Source organism: Colobus angolensis, unplaced genomic scaffold (assembly GCF_000951035.1).
Source record: "Colobus angolensis palliatus isolate OR3802 unplaced genomic scaffold, Cang.pa_1.0 Scaffold36, whole genome shotgun sequence".
Taxonomy (NCBI): Eukaryota; Metazoa; Chordata; class Mammalia; order Primates; family Cercopithecidae; genus Colobus; species Colobus angolensis.
The window spans coordinates 3,472,815-3,492,124 of NW_012116932.1; the positions used below are offsets into that span (position 1 = coordinate 3,472,815).

Genomic DNA, 19,310 nt, shown 5'->3' on the forward strand with positions numbered 1-19,310 from the left:
TACATTTTATATATTTATACACACACACACACACACTCCTCAAATATCTTACTATCAGGTTTCATCTGTGACAAACAGCAAATATTCCTGGCTGTTTGTCACAGATGAAACCTAATAGTAAGATATTGAACTTTTTTGTTTCCTTTCTGAGTATACAGCTTAGGAGAGAAAGCCAAACAAGCAAACAGTTCAATTTCAAAAAGGTGTAATTCAAACTCATTCTTACAAACGTTTTTCTCTTGAGAAGCTCTGCATTTCAGTTTTACGCTGCGAAGGATAGGCTGTGAGTGGATATGTGTATGACAATCTTGGTCTATAATCCCACACAAGTTTCATTTGGATTAATGGTGGAGGAGTTAATCTAGTCAGACACATTGTCTTTCTGAGAGCCTCACAAGAGTTACTTTTATAGATAGGAATGATGTGTGGTTAGCATACTATTTTATGCAAATGGTGGCTTCCTCATCAAGTGTAATGCATCTTTTATTCCTTAAGAACAGATACTTGAATGGTTGAAGCTGCTATATATTTACTCAGTCCTTCACAGCTTGGTTGTTGAAGATCAAGAATAATTTCCCCCCTTTTCCTATTTATTTTAAATAGGCAATATGTTCCTATGACTCAAAACTTAAATGGTACAAAGAGGTCTATGGTGAAAAATTTCCCTTTCACCTCAAGCCACTGTCAAAGAGAAATTACACTGGATACTTGTTAAAAATGGCAAGACAGATTTTATTTGAGCTACTGCAATAGGGAAGAGAGACTTCAGCATATAACCAAAGTCAACTCTGAATATAGCAAGGGTAGCTGGCTATTTTTAGCCAATGGACTTGGTGAAGAAATCAGTGGATAGAAAATGAGTAAGAGGAACTTGATTAGATATTAGGGTAGGGGTTACACTACACTGACTTGCTAAACTTGTGTTGGCAGGCCAAGGACAAGGCCTAGTTGAGAAGAGGACTCAGAGAAGCCTGAATAATTTGGTCAAGGAGGGAGTCCTTGTCACCAGCCAGCAGTGTTCCTTTCTGTGGACAACCACTAATACTGTATTTATTTTGTTTTAATAACCTCAGGTATTTTCTTTATATTAAATTATGTTAGGAAAAGTCTCATTTCAACCAGATGTGATCCAGTCTTACTATTTGTTTAGGGAAACTTTGGTTCTAGAAAATGCTGCCCTATTCACCAGTTCCATTTAGGACCTCATTTTCTTGGGTATAAAGTGGGATTGCTGTGAGCTTCCTCAGAGATTGTAAAGATATAATTGATGTATAAGCAGTGCCTGGCACATGGCAAGTATCTAATGATTGAGATTGCCCTTCCTCCCTTTCCCTGTTGCCAAATGAGCTATTTTCCCAACTTTTTTTGGGCCTCTTGTTTGAACCACAAATTTTGGTGCCCTAGCAGTCCTCGGTGCTTGTGATGGATATCTGTTTCCCTGCCATCTGTCTTTGTCTGACAAGCTGCATGTGAGTTCGTGCTGCCCACATGCTCTGCACCTCCATTCCATGCTGCAGCCCAGCAGCAATGTCTACAACCTGAGATTTCCTAAGTGAATATTCTCAACTGACTCCATACTTTGAAAAAATAGCTTTACCTGTGCCACATGATATTGCTAGTTGTGGTTCACTATGTGCTTTAAACACTAATTATCCTGGAAGTTGAATGTATGGAATATTACTTGAATATATACAGTGAGAGCACTGTAGCTAGTGTTTGGCTGGGTTGTTGCTCCATGAAGGACACATTCTTTCTCAGATTCCTCTTTGCCTAGCAGTGCAGTTAGAGACAATCCCTTCTTTTGAGTGGAGGGGAAAGGGTTGGGCTTGACAGTTTTGATGGAGCTTCCTTTAAATCCTGGCTCCCTGGCTTTCAGCTTTTCCAAGCATTAGTTTCCCTAGGGTAACCCAGGTGCAGGGGAAGTCTCTTACAGCAAGTTGTTTCCCCTCCACCTTGCTCCTAGGTCAGAGGTTCTCAAAGTGTGCTCCCTAGATCAGCAGCATCAATATCACCTGAAGTTTGTTAGAAATGCAAATGAGAAACATTGAGGTGGAGGCCAGGTGCGGTGGCTCATGCCTGTAATCCCAGCACTTTGGGAGGCCGAGGCGGGCAGATCGCTCGAGGTCAGGAGTTCAAGACCACCCTGGCCAACATGGTGAAACCTTGTGCCTACTAAAAATACAAAAATTAGCTGGATGTGGTGGTAGGCACCTGTAATCCCAGCTACTCGGGAGGCTGAGGCAGGAGAATTGTTTGAATCTGGGAAGCAGAGGTTGCAACGAGCTGAGATTGTGCCACTGCACTCCAGCCTGGGTGACAGAGAGAGACACCATCTCAAACAAAACAAAACAGAAACCAGAAACATTGAGGTGGAGCCCAGCAATTTGTCTTTCAACAAGCTGGTATGTTTGTTGTTTGTTTCAGAGATTCCTTCAACAAGAATCTTTGGAAAGATGATTCTGATGCACACTCATGTTGGGATACTGGCTTTACTGCATAAAGCCAGCAGGCAGAGGCTCTTGGCTTCTGTTAATATTTTCATATACTCGTTTATTTTAGGTTAGTAGAAGGTTCATATTCCTATTTGGGGATGACAGGGGTCAGTGTCTGGCTTGAGTGCTCTGGGCATGTTGCCTCAGAGATGCAACAACCTCCACTGAGCCTGCAAAACACTGAGAGAGTCACTGCTTCCTGCTCAGCTACACAGTCCCCCTGGAGGTTGACAGGGGCTTCTCCATTTCTGTCCTGGTTTACCGCTAGCTAACTCAGCATTCTCAACCTTACCACTATTGACATTTTGGGTTAATCTTTGTTGTGGGGGGCTGCTATGGTTTGAATGTCTCCCAAAGTTCATGTGTTAGAAACTTAATCCCCAATGCAATAGTATTGAAAGGTGAGAACTTTAAGAGAGTTTAGGTCATGAGGGCTCTGCCTTATGAATGCATTAACATTGTTATCATAGGAGTAGGTTCATTATTGCAAGAGTGTGTTTGTTATAAAAGTGAGTTTGGCCTTCTCTTGCTCTCTCTCATGCATGCTTTCTTACCCTTCTGCCTTCTGCCATGGGATGACACAGTAAGAAGGCCCTTGCCAGATGCAGGCCCTTTGACCTTAGACTTCCCAGTTTCCAGAACTATAGGAAATAAAATTTTTTCTTTATACATCACCCAGTCTGTGTTATTCTGTTATAGCAACACAAAATGGATTAAGACAGGGGCTGTCCTATGCATTATAGGATGTTTAGCAGTATCCCTGTTTTCTGCCCACTAGATGCCAGTGGCAGCACACCCTTAGTTGTTACAATCAAAAATGTCTCCAGACATTGTCAAATATTCTCTAAGGGTCAAAAATCACTCTGTACCTCCCTTTGAGAATGGCTGGTCTTATGTGGGTGACCACTTGAGTGGAGGTGGTCACTGGGAAATTTTGTCGGCGGGGGAGAGCAGTGTAACTGGAAGGAAGGTTTTGAATCTTGGCCCCTCCAATTACTAGCCACATGACTTCTTTCCCTGTCCCCTACTCACTCCTAGTCTCCCTTAACCAAAAAAATTGCACACACACAATCTTTATTTTCATAAATGACTTTTACTTATCATTTCTCTTGACAGTAATTCTTGGCAATGTGCATATAACATGAAGGGAAGCATAACTTTCAGAAGTCATCAAAGATATTATCCTGTTGTCCTCATTTTCTTAAACCATTAAAATATTTTCATTTATAAAAATTAATCTAAATATAAATATTGACACTAAAGATCAAAATCACTTGATGACAAAATAATTCTTCTGGAACTATAACATATGCTTATGGTTTTTAAATAGTAAATTAAATCTTTGCACTTATTTGGCACAAGGAAACCTTTATAAAAGTTCAAATGCCACACAGCAGGCTGCTTATTCTTCTTTTTTGTTGTTTTTTGTTTGCAAGGCTTACACAGTACACATTTTTGTCAAAGAAAACTGAATATTTTTAACACTGTAACACAACAGTAGTTGCTTTTCATGCCTGTTAAAGAAAACGTTCTATTTGGAAGTCAAATCTTTTTTTGTTGTGTTTTTAAAATTTGTTTTTGTTTTGCTTTGAATCACACCAACAGAACAAAAAGCCGAAGATTTACTTATTTCAAAGGAGTCATTTCTGTTAGATGACACATAACACAGCATCAGCAAGGAGTATTATTGGAAGATAACGTAGACCCCCATCAGGAGTGGATCATAGCACACAAATCAGCAGAAAATCAGATCTGGAAATGCACATAGCAGCAAAATAACATAGAGGTTGAAAACAACAGAGTTAGGCTTTTGTGATGCATTCCAATCATAATTAGCATAAAGGTGTGGCTTTGGCAAATTCATCTCTCTGGCCTTCAGTTATTAAATTTGAAACATGGGAAAACTTATTGAATAAGGTTGCCATAAGGATTAAAATGAGAAGAACATTGCCTCCTTCAGAGCAAGCACTTAACACACATTCATCATAACTCTTCTCTTGCCTCCTTTCTTTTACCTTCCTAAGATTCAGACTATATCAGGAACAAACATAAAAGAAGGTTGTTAATGCCCAATTAATTGAGTGAAAGTTCAGTTCCATTTGCTTTTATAAACACTCTAAATAGTCATGCATTTGATATGGGTTCAAAGAAACCACAGACATGGAGTTAGAGTCAACCCTTGTGTCCATTAAATGCACAGTTTGTCCTTGAATTTTTTATACCTATAAATTTTCTAAGGCTATTCCCTAATCATTTTTATCTTTAAGGACATTTTACTACTTTGCTGAATATTTATTGGGAAGTAAATTTGGAGGACAAAATTTATCTCATGTGGTCTTTCTCTGTGGTAATTCATTTACCTAAACTTTGTTTAGAAGTGATCATTGCTAAACCACATCATGTTGATTCTGGACAGTGCCCTAAAGTTGAGCCAATGATGGTCTTTCTCAAGCCCCTTTCCCCTTCAGATTTGGGAAACTGTCAGTAAGCCCATGGAAGAACCCTAAATTCTTAATGAGACACTATTTCAGATAGACCTGGGCATGGCATGAGTGAGTCAGAACTTCTCATCCTGTGGCTTGTGATTGCAAAGCAATGGGAATGACTGGTAGTGTGGTAGGCTAAGATTTTAGCAGGAAGGAGGTGGTTGAAGGGAGACCTGCAGTCCTGACGGTTGAGCAGTCCCCAAATTAGACTGTCCCTAGTGTTCACTGCATGAACTTGCTTTTCCCTTAGGATTTGCAAGACAAAGATGCTTGTGAGAGATTAATAAGCATTAATGATGTATTAAATAATAATTCCCACCTTCCTCCCTCCACCCCCCTCCAACAGTTTTCCTTCGGAAAAATTGTTGACATGGAATACTAGCTGAATCAAAGGGATGAAAAAAAAAAGATCTTAAAGTCAACACACAGTAGCAAAGCAAACAGGGAAAATATGTATCTTAAACGTGGAGCTCTGCTGTTGGAAGCCAGTGTCTTGGTTTTCTGTCTTGGATTCCCCTGGGAGCCTAAGGCAGAGAGTGGGCAAGACCGCAATGCTGAAGTCTGAGACGGCTTTCTGGATGAGGTATCAGGACAGCCCTGTGCAATGGTGCACTGTGGCCTCCCCAGGCCTTCTCCTCAGGTGGAAATCCATACAGTACTCGATGGCTGTTGGGTCAAGGCACTGTCGTGTACGGCCGGAGGCAGTGAGTCACTGGCAGTGGAATTCCATGGTATCAGTACATCACAGCTGACTCCAGAGCAGGCTCCTGAGGTGAGACATTGAACACGCTCTCATCAGCCACTTGGGAAGACTGAGAATAAGCAATGAAAAATAATGTTTACTGCTTTTTAAAAGCTATTCATGCTTATTGACCAGTTAGATGTTTCACAACATTTAGAAAGTGATGTCATTTTTAAATGCATACTTCTTAATCCACCTGAAATTAATTTTGGTATTTGGAATAAGGTAATTATCGAATGTGCCTTCTTTCCCAGTACCATCCCAATGTCCAGTATTGCAAGTACAGTGTTCTTGTTTGTTTAATAATCCATACCTTCTTTACTAGTTTCTAAATCTTTTACAAAGATAATATAACACATTCTCATATGTGGCTGTATCTGTTTCTGGGCTATTTTATTTCATTAATGATCAGTTTCATGTCAGCTTTTAATTTGTTTTAAAATCTGGGAGGAAAATCTCTGTAGTTTTGCAAAATGCTTTTTGTCTATTCTTTCTGATTTATTATTACATGAACTTAAATTCAAGGAAAATTTCACTGAGTTTTTTAATGAAAATTGGATTAAGCTACAGATTAATTTGGGAAGAAATGACTTTTCTTATTGAACGGTTGATGTGATTTATTAAAATCCACTTATGCCTAGTGTTCCACTATTGGAACGCTAAGCGTGTGGGAGTTATTTGTATCCTACTGCTAAAGGTCATCACCAAGGTCTGATTTTTCACTCATGCGAAAATTCAAAAAACTGCAACCTCCAGCATAAATGGGATTGATATCACAGTATTTAAGCTATCCTTGCATTCCCACAAGACCTACCTGTTATTTATTTATTCATTCGTTCTTAGAGATAGGGTCTCACTCTGTTGCTCAGGCTGGCGTGCAGTGGTGAGATCGTAGCTCACCGCAACCTCAAACTCCTGGGCTCAGAGGATACCCCCCTTAGCCTCTCTAGTAGCTGGGACTACAGGCACATGCCACCATGACTGGCAAACTTTTTATTTTTTGTAAAGAAAGGTCTCACTATGTTTCCCAGGCTGGTCTTGAACTCCTGGCCTCAAGTGATCCTCCCACCTTGGTCTCCCAAAGTGCTGGAATTATAGGTGTGAGCCACCTCGCTTGGCCTACTGTAATTTATTACTGAATGCACTGCTCTTTAACTGGCTAATATTTTATTTCGTATTCTTCATCTCTGAAGAAGTACAACTGGTATAATAATTTTCGTGTGTCTGTGCGTGCCTGTGTGTGATGGGCACAGAACATGTATACATGCTTACCAGACATGGATCAGGCTTTCATGATTGGGGTTCTGATAGCTTCACAACATGAATCTTTTAGTTTTCAATATTTTGATGACCTGGAATATTTTATATGGTATGGGAATTAATTGTTGCTTAAAAAAAAAATCAGCAAAATCATTTGGCCACAGAATCCTTTTGAAAGGTTTAATAGATTTTAAGTTTCTTTTTGTTTCTTAAGTTAGTTTTTGCTTTTTCTGATTTGATTCTGATTTGACTAGTATTGATTCTAAATTTATGAGAATAGTTTTACACCACATTGTATATATAAAAAATTGACATCCTTTTATATAATATTTTGTTTTCAGTTTTTTTCTTTATATGACTTACAAAACATTTCTATTTTTTTCAAATCAACTCCTAGATGTAGATGTAGAGAGATCATTTCTATAATTTCTGGTCTTAATTAAATGTTTTTTATGTTTATTTTTGATGTCTGGAATTCAGTGTCTAGTTGTATTGCTTCTTCTTTAACAAGGAACAAAATAATACTATAAATTTGACACAGTGTATTTTTATATGTATTCCATTTGCTTTGGTATATATAATGTTTTCATTTTGTAAGCGCCCTGTGGGTTTTTCTAATTCAGTAGTTATTTTGAAGTGTGTGTGTGTGTGTGTGTGTGAGTGTGCGTGTGTGTGTGTATGGACAGTTGTGTACGTGAGTACAAGTGCTTTTTAACTTCAAAGTAGGGTTTCTGTTTTTTAACTTACGTTCTGATTTTCTACATTGGCCCTGTCCAGCATGGTAGCCACTAGCCACATGTGGCTGTTTACATTCAGATTAACTAAAATTAACTAAAATTTAAAAATCAGTTCCCTCAATGCAGTAGCCACATTTCAAGTATTCAATAGCCACATGTGGCTTGTGGCCACTGTACTGGTCACTGCAGATATAGACCATTACCCTCATTACACGAGTTCTCGTAGACAGCACTGCCCTAGATTATGTTTGGCATTGTGATCATAGAGGGTTTACTTTTTGGAATTTATTGAGGTATTCTTTGTGATTTTGTATAAAGTCAATTTTTATAAATGGTCCACTGATGCCTGGAAAGAGAGTGAATGATCTGTAAAATATAAAGTTAGATAAATATCTTAATTAAAGCTTAACAGTTACACTATTCAATTCTCTAATTTGTATTTATTTATGGGGTACTTGGGCTGCCAAAGGCTGATAAGGGAGTTTTAAAGTCACCAACCATTGCACCATAAATTGTGTTGCTTTATTATCTGCCAAATCAAGAAAGGCTCATGACTTAACTACTTTATTTTATCAACATTTAAACATCTTTCCTCCTTGTTTTCTCTCAGTGCTTTTTATCTGGAATTCTCCTTTCTTTGAAAGTAATTATTTCTGCCCTATTTTGCTTTTATTTGTTTAGTAAATATTGTCTATTCTTTCATTTTTAACCTCTCTGTGTTACGTTGAGGTAATTTATTTTTATTTTATTAAAAAAACGTATTGAGGTGAAAGCCACATAAAATAAACCATTCTAAAGTGAACAATTTGGTGGCATTTGGTATGCTCACGAGGTTGTACATCTACCACCTTTATCTAGTTTCAATAAATTTCTGTCACTCTAAAGTAAAACCCCTTACTCATTAAGGAGTTTCTTCCTATTGCCCCTTCTCACAACCTCTGGCAGCCACCAATCTCATGTCCTGCCTCTATGAAAGACAATTTATTTTTAATTTTCTTATTTATAACCAATTCCTTCCATGACCCTAGTGGTCTGCCCTTTTAGTGTGATAATACATCTTTTTCCGTTCTATGAAATAATGGTCAGAAGCAAGGGAATTAGACTTTAAAAGGTCAGGGTTAATGGCTGACCAATGAAGAGAAGGCAGTGAGTAGAACTACTGCCATAGAATGCCTGAGAGTAACTTGTATTTCAAAAGGATGTGTCTACCATTATGCCATTATGTGGTGCTTCTGTGCTCATGAGACAGGGACAATGACAGGGAGGAAGAGGAAGGGGGGAATGGGTGAAGGATAAAAGATGACAGAATAAATTTGTCCTTGCCTTAGTCTTGTCATCTCAGACATGATCTGCCCTCCGCGTAATTGGTATCACTGAGACAGCTTAGTTAGATGATCATTTTCTACATAAGCAGCATCAAACATTTGCCAAAACTTTGACATGTATGTTGGTTTTGTGAAAGGAAATTAAATCTGGGGGGTCCCCAAATCACTAAGCTAAAGGGAAAAGTCAAGCTGAGACCTGGGTCATGCAAACCTGCCTCTCATTTCATTTCCTAAATAAGATGGCTACAAGATGAAAAGCTACACGCCTCCCCCATATTTTGCCCACATGGAAATTCCTAGTTAGCTCCCAGATCTTTACCCTAAGGTGTTTCTGTTAAAATTTCACCATGGCAATGCAAATTGATAGCTTATCTTTACAGGTGCAGTCACCCCCCCCCGGCCCACCAGACACAAATGCATATCTGATTGTTCCCCTGCCCCATTTTTCTATATTATCTGCTGTAAAAATGCAGATTCCCTGCATTTTTCCTCTGCCCCATTTGTCTATGTCATCTGATGTAAAAAAAAATGCAGATTCACTGAGCCGGACAAAGGCATGAATGATTATTTTTCCCTACCCCCCTCTTACATGAAAATTGTGTACTTCTCAATAGCCTGCACTTTCCTTTTTAAATTTAGAGCCCTCAAAATCATCTTCTGAGAAAGGCATAGACCTGTCTCCTGCGTGCACATCCTTAACTTTGGCAAATAAACCTCGTAAAATGATAGGGACTTGTCTCGTTATTTTTCTCGATTGACAGTTTTTAAGCAAAAGATCCAGCACACACACCTTTCTGTATAATTTCTAGAGTTCCTGTCTCTTCCTTTGTTACATTTAGGAGTAGCTGCTGACTTTTTTCAGGAACACAGCATTAACGGCTAATGAGAAATTTAAGGAAGAGTGATTATCAACTGAAAACAGAATAAAAACTGTTACATCTCAACCAGACCTTAATATTCCATTTACATATTTTTATTTCTCTTATATCAAAGCTGCTTCCTACAAGGAGCTAGAGATGCAGTTGAGAGGATATACCCACATATTAAAGAGGTATATAGCCGGCAGGATGTTACTTAGTTTTAGAACCTCGTCCCTACTGCTAAACGAACCCTTAATAGCGGCTACACCATTAGGATGAACGGATCCAACATCGAGGTTGTAAACTCTATTGTCAATTTGGATTCTAGAACTAGGGAACTTATTCCGTTGGTCAAATTATTGGGTCAATGTGTATTAACTCACTTAAACTAGTGCGGTCTTAGTTTAGGTTGTTTGGAGGTTGAATTATGCTCCAAGGTCACTCCAACCAAAATTTTTAATCCACGGATAGTAGGCTAGGGCCTGCAGGCTTGTTTGAGTTTTTATTTGCATGAATGAATTAAAGCTCCATAGGGTTTTCTCATCTTATTTGTTTATATCCGCCTCTTCATGAATAGGTCAAAATCACTGATTGAAAGTAAGAGACAGCTGAACCTTCGTATGGCCATTCATACAAGTCCCTATTTAGGGAACAAGTGGTTATGCTACCTTTGCATGGTCAGGATACCGTGGCTGTTGAACATATGTGAGTGGGCAGGCAGTGCCTCTAATGCTGGTAATACTAGAGGTGATGCTTTTGGTAAACAAGTGGGGTAAGATTTGCCGAGTTCCTTTTACTTTTTGTAATCTCTCCTTAGAGCATACCTGTGTTGGGTTAACAGTGTCAAAAATAGGGTGCTTATTATATCAGTTACTGATATTAGGCTGTTAACTGTCAGTGGGTTATTCTGGTCTGATGTAAGCTTATGCAATGGAGAATGTCTTCATGTTACTTATATTAACATTATTGCTTCTATTAAGTAATAGATTAGTCCAGTGTGATGTTAGGAGTTCAGTAGAGTGATTACAATTAAGATTTAGATGTTGAGCTTAAACGCTTTCTTAATTGGTGGCTGCTTTTGGGCCAGCTATGGTGGTAACAGTTTTTACTCTCTGTAAGAAGGTTGTTTCCTAGGGTCTAAAGAGCTGTCCATCTTTAGAGTAACAGTTAAACTTACAGGGAGATTAAGTAATTCTGTGGGTAAGTTTAAAGCCGAACTAAGATTCTATCTTGGACAACCAGCTATCAACAGGCTCAGTAGGCTTGTCACCACTACTCATGAATCTTCCCACTATTTTGCCACATAGGTGAGTGTGGTTTCTCAGCTGTTCTTGGGTAGCTCGTCTGGTTTCGGGGGACTTGGCTAAAGTTCTCTGTGTATAGTTATTTCTAGTTAATACATTATGCGGAAGGTATAAGGGCTTGTCTTTGCTTTTTAGTGCTTGATACAGTTCTTTTATCTTTCCCTTATGGTACTTTGTCTATTGTGCCAGGATAAACATTTCTATCACCTATACTTTTGTCTAACTAAGGTAAATGGTTTGATTAAGATAGTTTGATAATATTTTTAGCAGGGTTTGGGGCTAGAGTTAGCTCAAAGTGATCAGGTCATGATGAAATCTTCTGGGTATAAGCCGGATGTTTGGGGTTAAGCTACATTTTGGTGTGTCCAAGTGCAATTTCCAGTACACTTACCATGTTACGACTTATTTCCTCTATACGTGCATAGAAAGTTATTAGTAATAGTGATTTCTAGAGTAACATTTGAGGAGGGTGACCGGCAGTGTGTGTGTGTGCTTCGTGGCCTTATTCAACCAAGCACTCTCCTCTTGGTTTACCGCTAAATCCACCCCCCAGTCAAATCCAACAGACCATAAGACCATGGAGGAAGGATACTTTTTGGGGGCTCTGATGCGGGAGCTACAGAAGGAAAGGCTGCAGAATGGAGGTACCATCAACAGTGAAAGCAATGAACATTAAGACAGAGATGACATTTACCATCAAATCCTTGGTGGTGCCTTTCCTTTCCTTAGTCCTGTTTGTTGAGGAGCCTTGGAGAATGAAGTTGCGGTTAAATGTTTTAATGGTCGTCACCGAAGATGTCTCAATTTTTTCAGCTAAAAGGAAATAAATGGGAAAAAATGTTACCCAGAAGATGGACTGATTGTTAAGGAAAAAGCAAGGTGGCCAGATTACTCAGACTTTTGTTCTAGACTTGGAATCTCATTCCTATACTGTGTTTGACTGTGGAATCTTTTTGTTTTGTGTTTATTTTTATGATGGACAAATAAGTTAGGGCATCATTGATAACTTTCTGGGAAATGATAGCTCAGAGATAACCCAGTACAGTTCATAAATACTTATGTGCAGTCCTGAAATAGAAAAGGTTCTAAAACTTGCAAATTTTTACAACTTTGGAGCCAAAAGAATCTGATTATAAAACCTGACCTGAACTGGCATGAGGCCATTTAATGTCCTTCTCCATCTCATGGAGTGCAAATGTTCTTGTGCTCTGCTGTAAGGATATTAATGTGTTTGATTTTCAGATGCTGCCTAGATGCCACAGGGGGTGTTAAGAAATACACAGCACATGTACTGTATTACCTTTCTAATGCTCAAGAAATTATGAAGCACATGTGGACCCAAGGGTTTCAAATAAAGGACTGTGAATCTGTGATAAATTTTAACTGCATACAGTTTTGTAGATTATAAACATTCAATAAATGTTTGTTAAATGATCAATAGCAGAACCAAGGCTCAAATGTACATCTTTGGCTCTCTACTCCTCTAATTTGTAAATCTGAATTTCTAATTTGGCATCACCCTTTTGTGGCTTCTGAACCCAGGGCATTTTTAAAAAATGTCCATTAGATAAAGGCAACATGACTGGCATTGCCAGAATCCTTTCTAGGTTGGACACTGTGGCAGATACTTTTGGTGTTCTGTTCACTTCTCTCTTGACAGTCACCATTCTAGCACATTCCAATAGATACTACAGCAAGTACCACCACTCTGTCTTGGCTCATGCATGGGGCAAGTCAGAAGTACCAGGGAGTTAATGCCCCCAGAAGTAACTCTCAGCCAGAGATGGATGGGAGTTTTAGGACAAATATCCCATCTCCCTGCCTTTTGGGCAGAAAACTCTGAGATGCAGCCAGCATTGTCTCCCAGAGGTCACCAGGAGGACTTAGCCTTATTTGCCTAAAGAAATAGCTCCTAATTCAAGTACCCTGTATTGATTGACTTAATTTCTTTCTCTGAATCATTTCTCTTCTTCTCTAGCAGTGCACCTTCCAAACAAGCTACTTCCACTCCTATCCTTGTCTCAGGGTTTGCTTCTGGGGGGACCCAAATCAAGATAGACAAGAGCAATTCTGTGTGAAAATGCTCCATTAGATCTAATTCTCAAACTCAGGTCTTTGTGTTATCCAAAGTAAATGATTCAGGCTTAATTTTTTGGTAGCTTTGTGGTTTTAATTGAGCATACCTTTCACCGGTGGAGCAGGCAGTTTCCTCCTTTGCTGCCTTGATGTATCTATGGTTTGTACCTACGAACAGAATACAATGAGCAATATACCTTTGCAGAGCCAAATATATTTTATCTTCTAAATTTTCCAAGCCATGTAACATTCCAACAGAGGGAGAAAGGGACAAACACACCTGGGTCCTTTGCTTCTGATCCCGTCTTCTTGTGAGGCGCACACATGGTGCTATGTTTAATCCTGCAATGGTCAAGGCTGAAATCCGGCTCTCGATATCAGAAATCTTAAAGCAACAGAAAAACACGGTTAGCAGGGAGAAAATACAGAAGGGGAAAATATTTCTCAAAAGTGTTAAGAATTTATAAAGACAAATCTGCTTTGATGTATGCTCATTCATTCATTCAACTTCTACCAAACACTTCTCTATCTAGTGTGTAGCAAGAAAATAAAACACAGGCTTTTCTGTATAAATTTAAATTTCTAGTTTGTTAGCTCTAGAGCATGTCAACAACCCTGTCAGAGTATGCCTAGGGATAAATGAAAGCCTGGGGGCATGATGGGGACCCTGGCCCAGGGCCACCTGGCTCAGCATGGGGGTAAGGAGTGGTCAGAAAGTCATAGGATTTATATGTCCTGTCATAGTCATTTATATGTCCTGCTTTCTTCTTCCATAACTTCGTGATTCCAAAACCACAGCACCAGGTTTTAGAAGGGAGGCCTGGCAGCCCCCGGTTCAAGTCCATCTCCTCCATTAAGAAGCCAACCAGCCTTGAGAAACTCATCCCCTCTCTGGGCATCATTTTCCTAATTTGCAACATGGGAAGGTCAAGAGAGAGCTCAGATTTTCTTCCAGCAGAGTCTGAATGCAGAAATGGAAAGTAAGAACCCACTTAGTGCCCAGAGAGAACCCTGGTCCTCCCCTGTCTCCAGAAATGAAGATATTGTCCCTGCTCTTAGAAAAGGGCATTATGATGTGCCAGGAACCATGCTTAGTGTTTTAAATACATGAACTCATTCATGTCTGAAAATAATTCTGTGAAATAAGTACCATTATCTTGGTTTCACAGATAAGGAAACGTTAGCTCAAAGGGATAAGTGATATACCCATCATCTCACAGCCAATCTGGGCAGTGCATGGAATTCATGTCAGTGGCCATGCTATTATCACATTGCCACAGTCTCAGAGGATGTGCCAACACCTGGCATGGGAGACACTGGAAAAGGCAGGGAAAGGCTAGCAGAGTCAAGGGAAGAGGTCAAGATTCTGCTGAGATGGTACATTCTGAGTGTTGTTAGGAAATCCAACAATAAGCGGATGGTAGACTCCAGCCAATGTGTGTGTGTGCTCCACACATGAGGTCTCCATTGCCTCCCAGCCCTCCGCAATTCAGTGCTACTCAAGACAAATGTGAATTCTGCTGTCATTTACCGAGGGCTTCTTTGAACAAAGTCTACTGTGATAGGAGCTATAGGAGGTACACAGAAAGACTGAAGGATCAGCAAATTTGGGAGATGTGTCCCCTACCCCTGAGGGGTGGCAGTCATGGTCAGAAAAGGAGGAGGATGTAGGTGAAGGCCAAGTCTGTGGCATCTGGTAAGAGAACACAGGCTACCCGGTAGCCAGCCCCAGAAGGTGCCACTTGAGTCCTGCCCTTCCTGGTCCCCAGATGCCTTTCTGTTCTTAATCTTCAAATTTCACATTAAGAATTGCATTCTTTTGGTTTGTGAACCAATAAATTGCAGAAGCCTCTGAGAAAAGTTGCAGGCTAAGCTTTTACCAGTCATAAGCAACTGGTGTGGATTAGATGCTCACATTCTTCCCCGGAAGCAGTTTTGATGGAGGGCCTTGCTCAGAGGGCCCTGAGAAAGACAAGGTCAATGGGAAAGCAAGCTACTGACCTCTTCATTTGTGGACTGTCAGATTCTGGAATAAGAAAGGGTTATTTTTTCAAGTTTTTGTTCATAGGACAAAGGACAAGGAAAGAGGAGGCTACTGAGGGCTGATTTTGCCTGTATCTTATCTCTCTATATAATTATGTCCCACTTCAGTTATGTCTCTATATAATTATGTCCCACTTCTAGAACTGCATGTCCAAGGAGCTATACATTTGCTAGAAGGGGATGACCAGTTCAGCTCTGAGTTTCCTGGAAGCCAAAGCCAAGAATTCCATGTCCACAAGATCAAAGACCAACTACTCAGAAGAACAGCTTTTCTTGATACTAAGAGTTAAGCGTTCTCCAGGAATCCTCATAGAGACAACCTTGCATGATGCAGTGGACAGCACCCTTACCATGCTCTGCAAGGGTCATTCTGCAGTCTCTTTCAGCACTGGACAACAGCACTCTGTCTCAAACGTAGACTCCAAGTTGATAGCATCCTTAGAAACTGTCCTAATATTACCAAGAACACAATTTAGCATATGTACCCTCCTCAGTGGGGACCCTCCTACCATCCTGCAAGAAATTCTCTGTGAGACTAGACTGGATAGAACAGACAACAGGAAGTTGGAGGCTTCATTCTCTGGTACCAGTTAGCCTGGTGGGGAGAATTTCTGCATACCTGGAGGTGCAGTTGAGATAATCCACAAAGCTGAAGGCAGGGTCAACAACCTCTCATGCCAGTTAAGGACACCTAGGCAAGTGCATGTAGCCTGAGGGCAGGACCAACACATTTCCCAGGAAACCACACAGCACAGACTGGATAAGAATGTGGGCTGTTTGCATAAAAACCCTAGAAGAAAATCTAGGCAATACCATTCAGGACATAGTCCTGGGCAAGGACTTCATGTCTAAAACACCAAAAGCAATGGCAACAAAAGCCAAAATTGACAAATGGGATCTGATTAAAGTAAAGAGCTTCTGCACAGCAAAAGAAACTACCATCAGAGTGAACAGGCAACCTACAGAATGGGAGAAAATTTTTGCAGTCTACTCATCTGACAAAGGGCTAATATCCAGAATCTACAAAGAACTCAAACAAACTTACAGGACAAAAAAAAAAACAACCCATCAAGAAGTGGGCGAAGGATATGAACAGACACTTCTCAAAAGAAGACATTTATGCAGCCAACAGACACATGAAACAATGCTCATCATCACTGGCCATCAGAGAAATGCAAATCAAAACCACAGGAGATACATCTCATACCAGTTAGAATGGCAATCATTAAAAAGTCAGGAAACAACAGGTGTTGGAGAGGATGTGGAGAAATAGGAACACTTTTATACTGTTGGTGGGACTCTAAACTAGTTCAACCATTGTGGAAGGCAGTGTGGCAATTCCTCAAGGATCTAGAACTAGAAATACCATTTGACTCAGCCATCCCATTACTGGGGATATACCCAAAGGATTATAAATCATGCTGCTATAAAGACACATGCATACGTATGTTTATTGCAGCACTATTCACAATAGCAAAGCCTTGGAACCAACCCAACTGTCCATCAATGATAGACTGGATTAAGAAAATGTGGCACATATACACCATGGAATACTGTGCAGCCATAAAAAAGGATGAGTTCATGTCCTTTGTAGGCACATGGATGAAGCTGGAAACCATCATTCTCAGCAAACTATCGCAAGGACAAAAAATCAAACACCGCACGTTCTCACTCATAGGTGGGAATTGAACAATGAGAACACTTGGACACAGTACATCATACACTGGGGCCTGTTGAGGGTAGGGAGCTGGGGGAGGGATAGCATTAGGAGATACACCTAATGTAAATGACGAGTTAATGGGGGCAACGCACCAACATGGCACATGTATACATATGTAACAAATCTGCATGTTGTGCACATATACCCTAGAACTTAAAGTAAAATAATAATTAAAAAAAAAAAAAGAATGTGGGCTGTTTGGTGCAGTGGATCACACCTGTAATGCCAGCACTTTGGGAGGCCAAGGCTGGTGGATCACTTGAGGTCAGGAGTTTGAGACCAGCCTGACCCATATGGTGAAACCCTGTCTCTATTAAAAATACAAAAATTAGCTGGACGTGGTGGTGCATGCCTGTAGTCCCAGCTACTCGGGAGGCTGAGGCAGGAGAATCACTTGAACCCAGGAGGCGAAAGTTGTAGTGAGCCGAGATCATGCCATTGCACTCCAGCCTGGGTGACAGAGTGAGATTCTGTCTCAAAAGAAGAAAAATAGAGTGTGGGCTATGAGGTCATGAAATTTGAGTTAAAATCCAGGTTTTATCACTTTCTAGGTATTTGACCTTGGATAAGTTTCCTTAGATATAAAAGGAGAATAGTAACAGTAGCTACCTTATGGGGTTGCTGAAAAAATAAATACAATAATGTAGTAAAGCATTAAGGACAAATACCTGGTACAAAATAACGCTCACAGAATATTGGGAATTATTGATAATATTATTGTAATATTTAAAAATAAATGAAAAAATAATAGGCATACATTTAAACACATGGAAAATAGACATTTGGAACTCCAGAGTTTTCTGCCATAACAGTCTAGAAAAATGTGGAACGGGGAATAACCATCCAATAAAGGGGGAATAATTATCCAATAAAATCCTCCCAAACACTCGTAAATATTACTTCCTGTAAAATCATTCAAGAAGTATTTGCTACACAATGTAACAGAAAACAAGAGATTTGATTCTAGTTTATATAACTTTGACAATAAATTGATTAAGTCTTGGGTGAAATTTATGGAAAATAATTTTTTTTTTTGGAGAATTGCTGTTCAGCCATTCTTAGTGGTAATAGTCAACAGGGCCATCTGTCTGATGAGCTCATTTCTAGTTCACAGCATTGAACCATCCACAGAATGGAGAATTGTGCCTTTTCATTGTCTAGAGTGGCTGATGATGTCAGGAGTTGTAATTTTGACTCAATAAAGTATTTCCTTTTAAAATAATTATCACCTGAGATTGTCATCTTCTCTGTGAAATGAAAATAAAATCTCAGGGCCCCCAATTCACTATGCCAAAAGGGAGAAGTTTAGAAGCTGAGTCACAACCCCTCCTCCCTGCCCCGCAAAACTGGCTTTCCTTTTGTTCCTAAACTGATAGCTACAGATAGAAGGCCACATGTCTTTACAGCTTCCGTCACCCTGACAATGGAAATTAACAGCTTATCTTCGTGGGTACAGGACAAGAGGAGACTAGAAATTGTCCCCTCACTCACCTGAAAATGAATGCGTATTTGACTGCTTCCTCTACTCTCTGTTTACTTTTACTCTATCTTATGTAAAGCACAGATTTACTGAGTGCAAGATGAATACATAATTGACCGTCCCTTTGCCCCTCCTTTTCATGTGCAATGGGCAGATTCACAAGAATGTCACCAAACCCTCCCTCCTTCCCTCCATCCCTTTCCACTCCTGCCCACTTTTCCCCTTTAAATATTGAAACCCTCAAACTCCTGTTTGGAAAAAGTATGAGCCACAGATCCTACTGTGGTTTCTGTCTCTTTTTTTTTTCTGGGTACATCCTCAATCTTGGCCAAAAAAAAAAAAAAAAACACCCTCTAAAATGACTGAGACTCACTTCAGTCAGTTTCTTTGATTTATGTCTCTATCCAAATATGGTTTCTATTGACCACAGTTCTCCCAATGATTCAGTTTTAAGATGCAGGATCTATCTCAGTGGCTCACGTCTGTAATCCCAGCACTTTGGGAGGCCAAGGCAGGTGGATTGTCTGAGGTCAGGAGTTCAAGACCACTCTGGTCAATATGGTTAAACCCCATCGCTACTAAAAATACAAAAAAAAAAATTAGCTGGGCATGGTGGCATGCCCAGTTACTTGGGAGGCTGAGGCAGGGAATTGCTTGAACCAGGGAGGTGCACATTGCAATGAGCCGAGATCGCGCCATTGCACTGCAGTCCAGCCTGGGTGATAGAGCAAGACTCTGTCTCAAAAAAAAAAAAAAAAAAAAAAAAAAAGAAAGAAATATCAGCA

At 39.9% G+C, this 19,310-nt stretch overlaps 1 protein-coding gene and 1 long non-coding RNA gene across 2 annotated transcripts in view; one reads left to right on the top strand and one right to left on the bottom strand.

Annotated features, from left to right (window-relative positions):
- Positions 1–19,310, top strand: part of LOC105519791 — a 127,251-nt gene that overhangs the window by 39,896 nt on the left and 68,045 nt on the right. The gene's annotated exons all lie outside the window — the stretch shown is intronic.
- Positions 3,566–19,310, bottom strand: part of MYRIP (myosin VIIA and Rab interacting protein) — a 417,935-nt gene continuing 402,190 nt past the window's right edge. Inside the window, exons 13-16 of the mRNA XM_011953264.1 lie at positions 13,563–13,667; positions 13,390–13,450; positions 11,901–12,019; positions 3,566–5,745 (exon numbers count right to left, since the gene is read on the bottom strand). Of these exons, the coding sequence (XP_011808654.1) occupies positions 5,713–5,745; positions 11,901–12,019; positions 13,390–13,450; positions 13,563–13,667 (318 nt within the window). The 3' untranslated portion in view covers positions 3,566–5,712. The remainder of the gene's footprint in view (positions 5,746–11,900; positions 12,020–13,389; positions 13,451–13,562; positions 13,668–19,310) is intronic.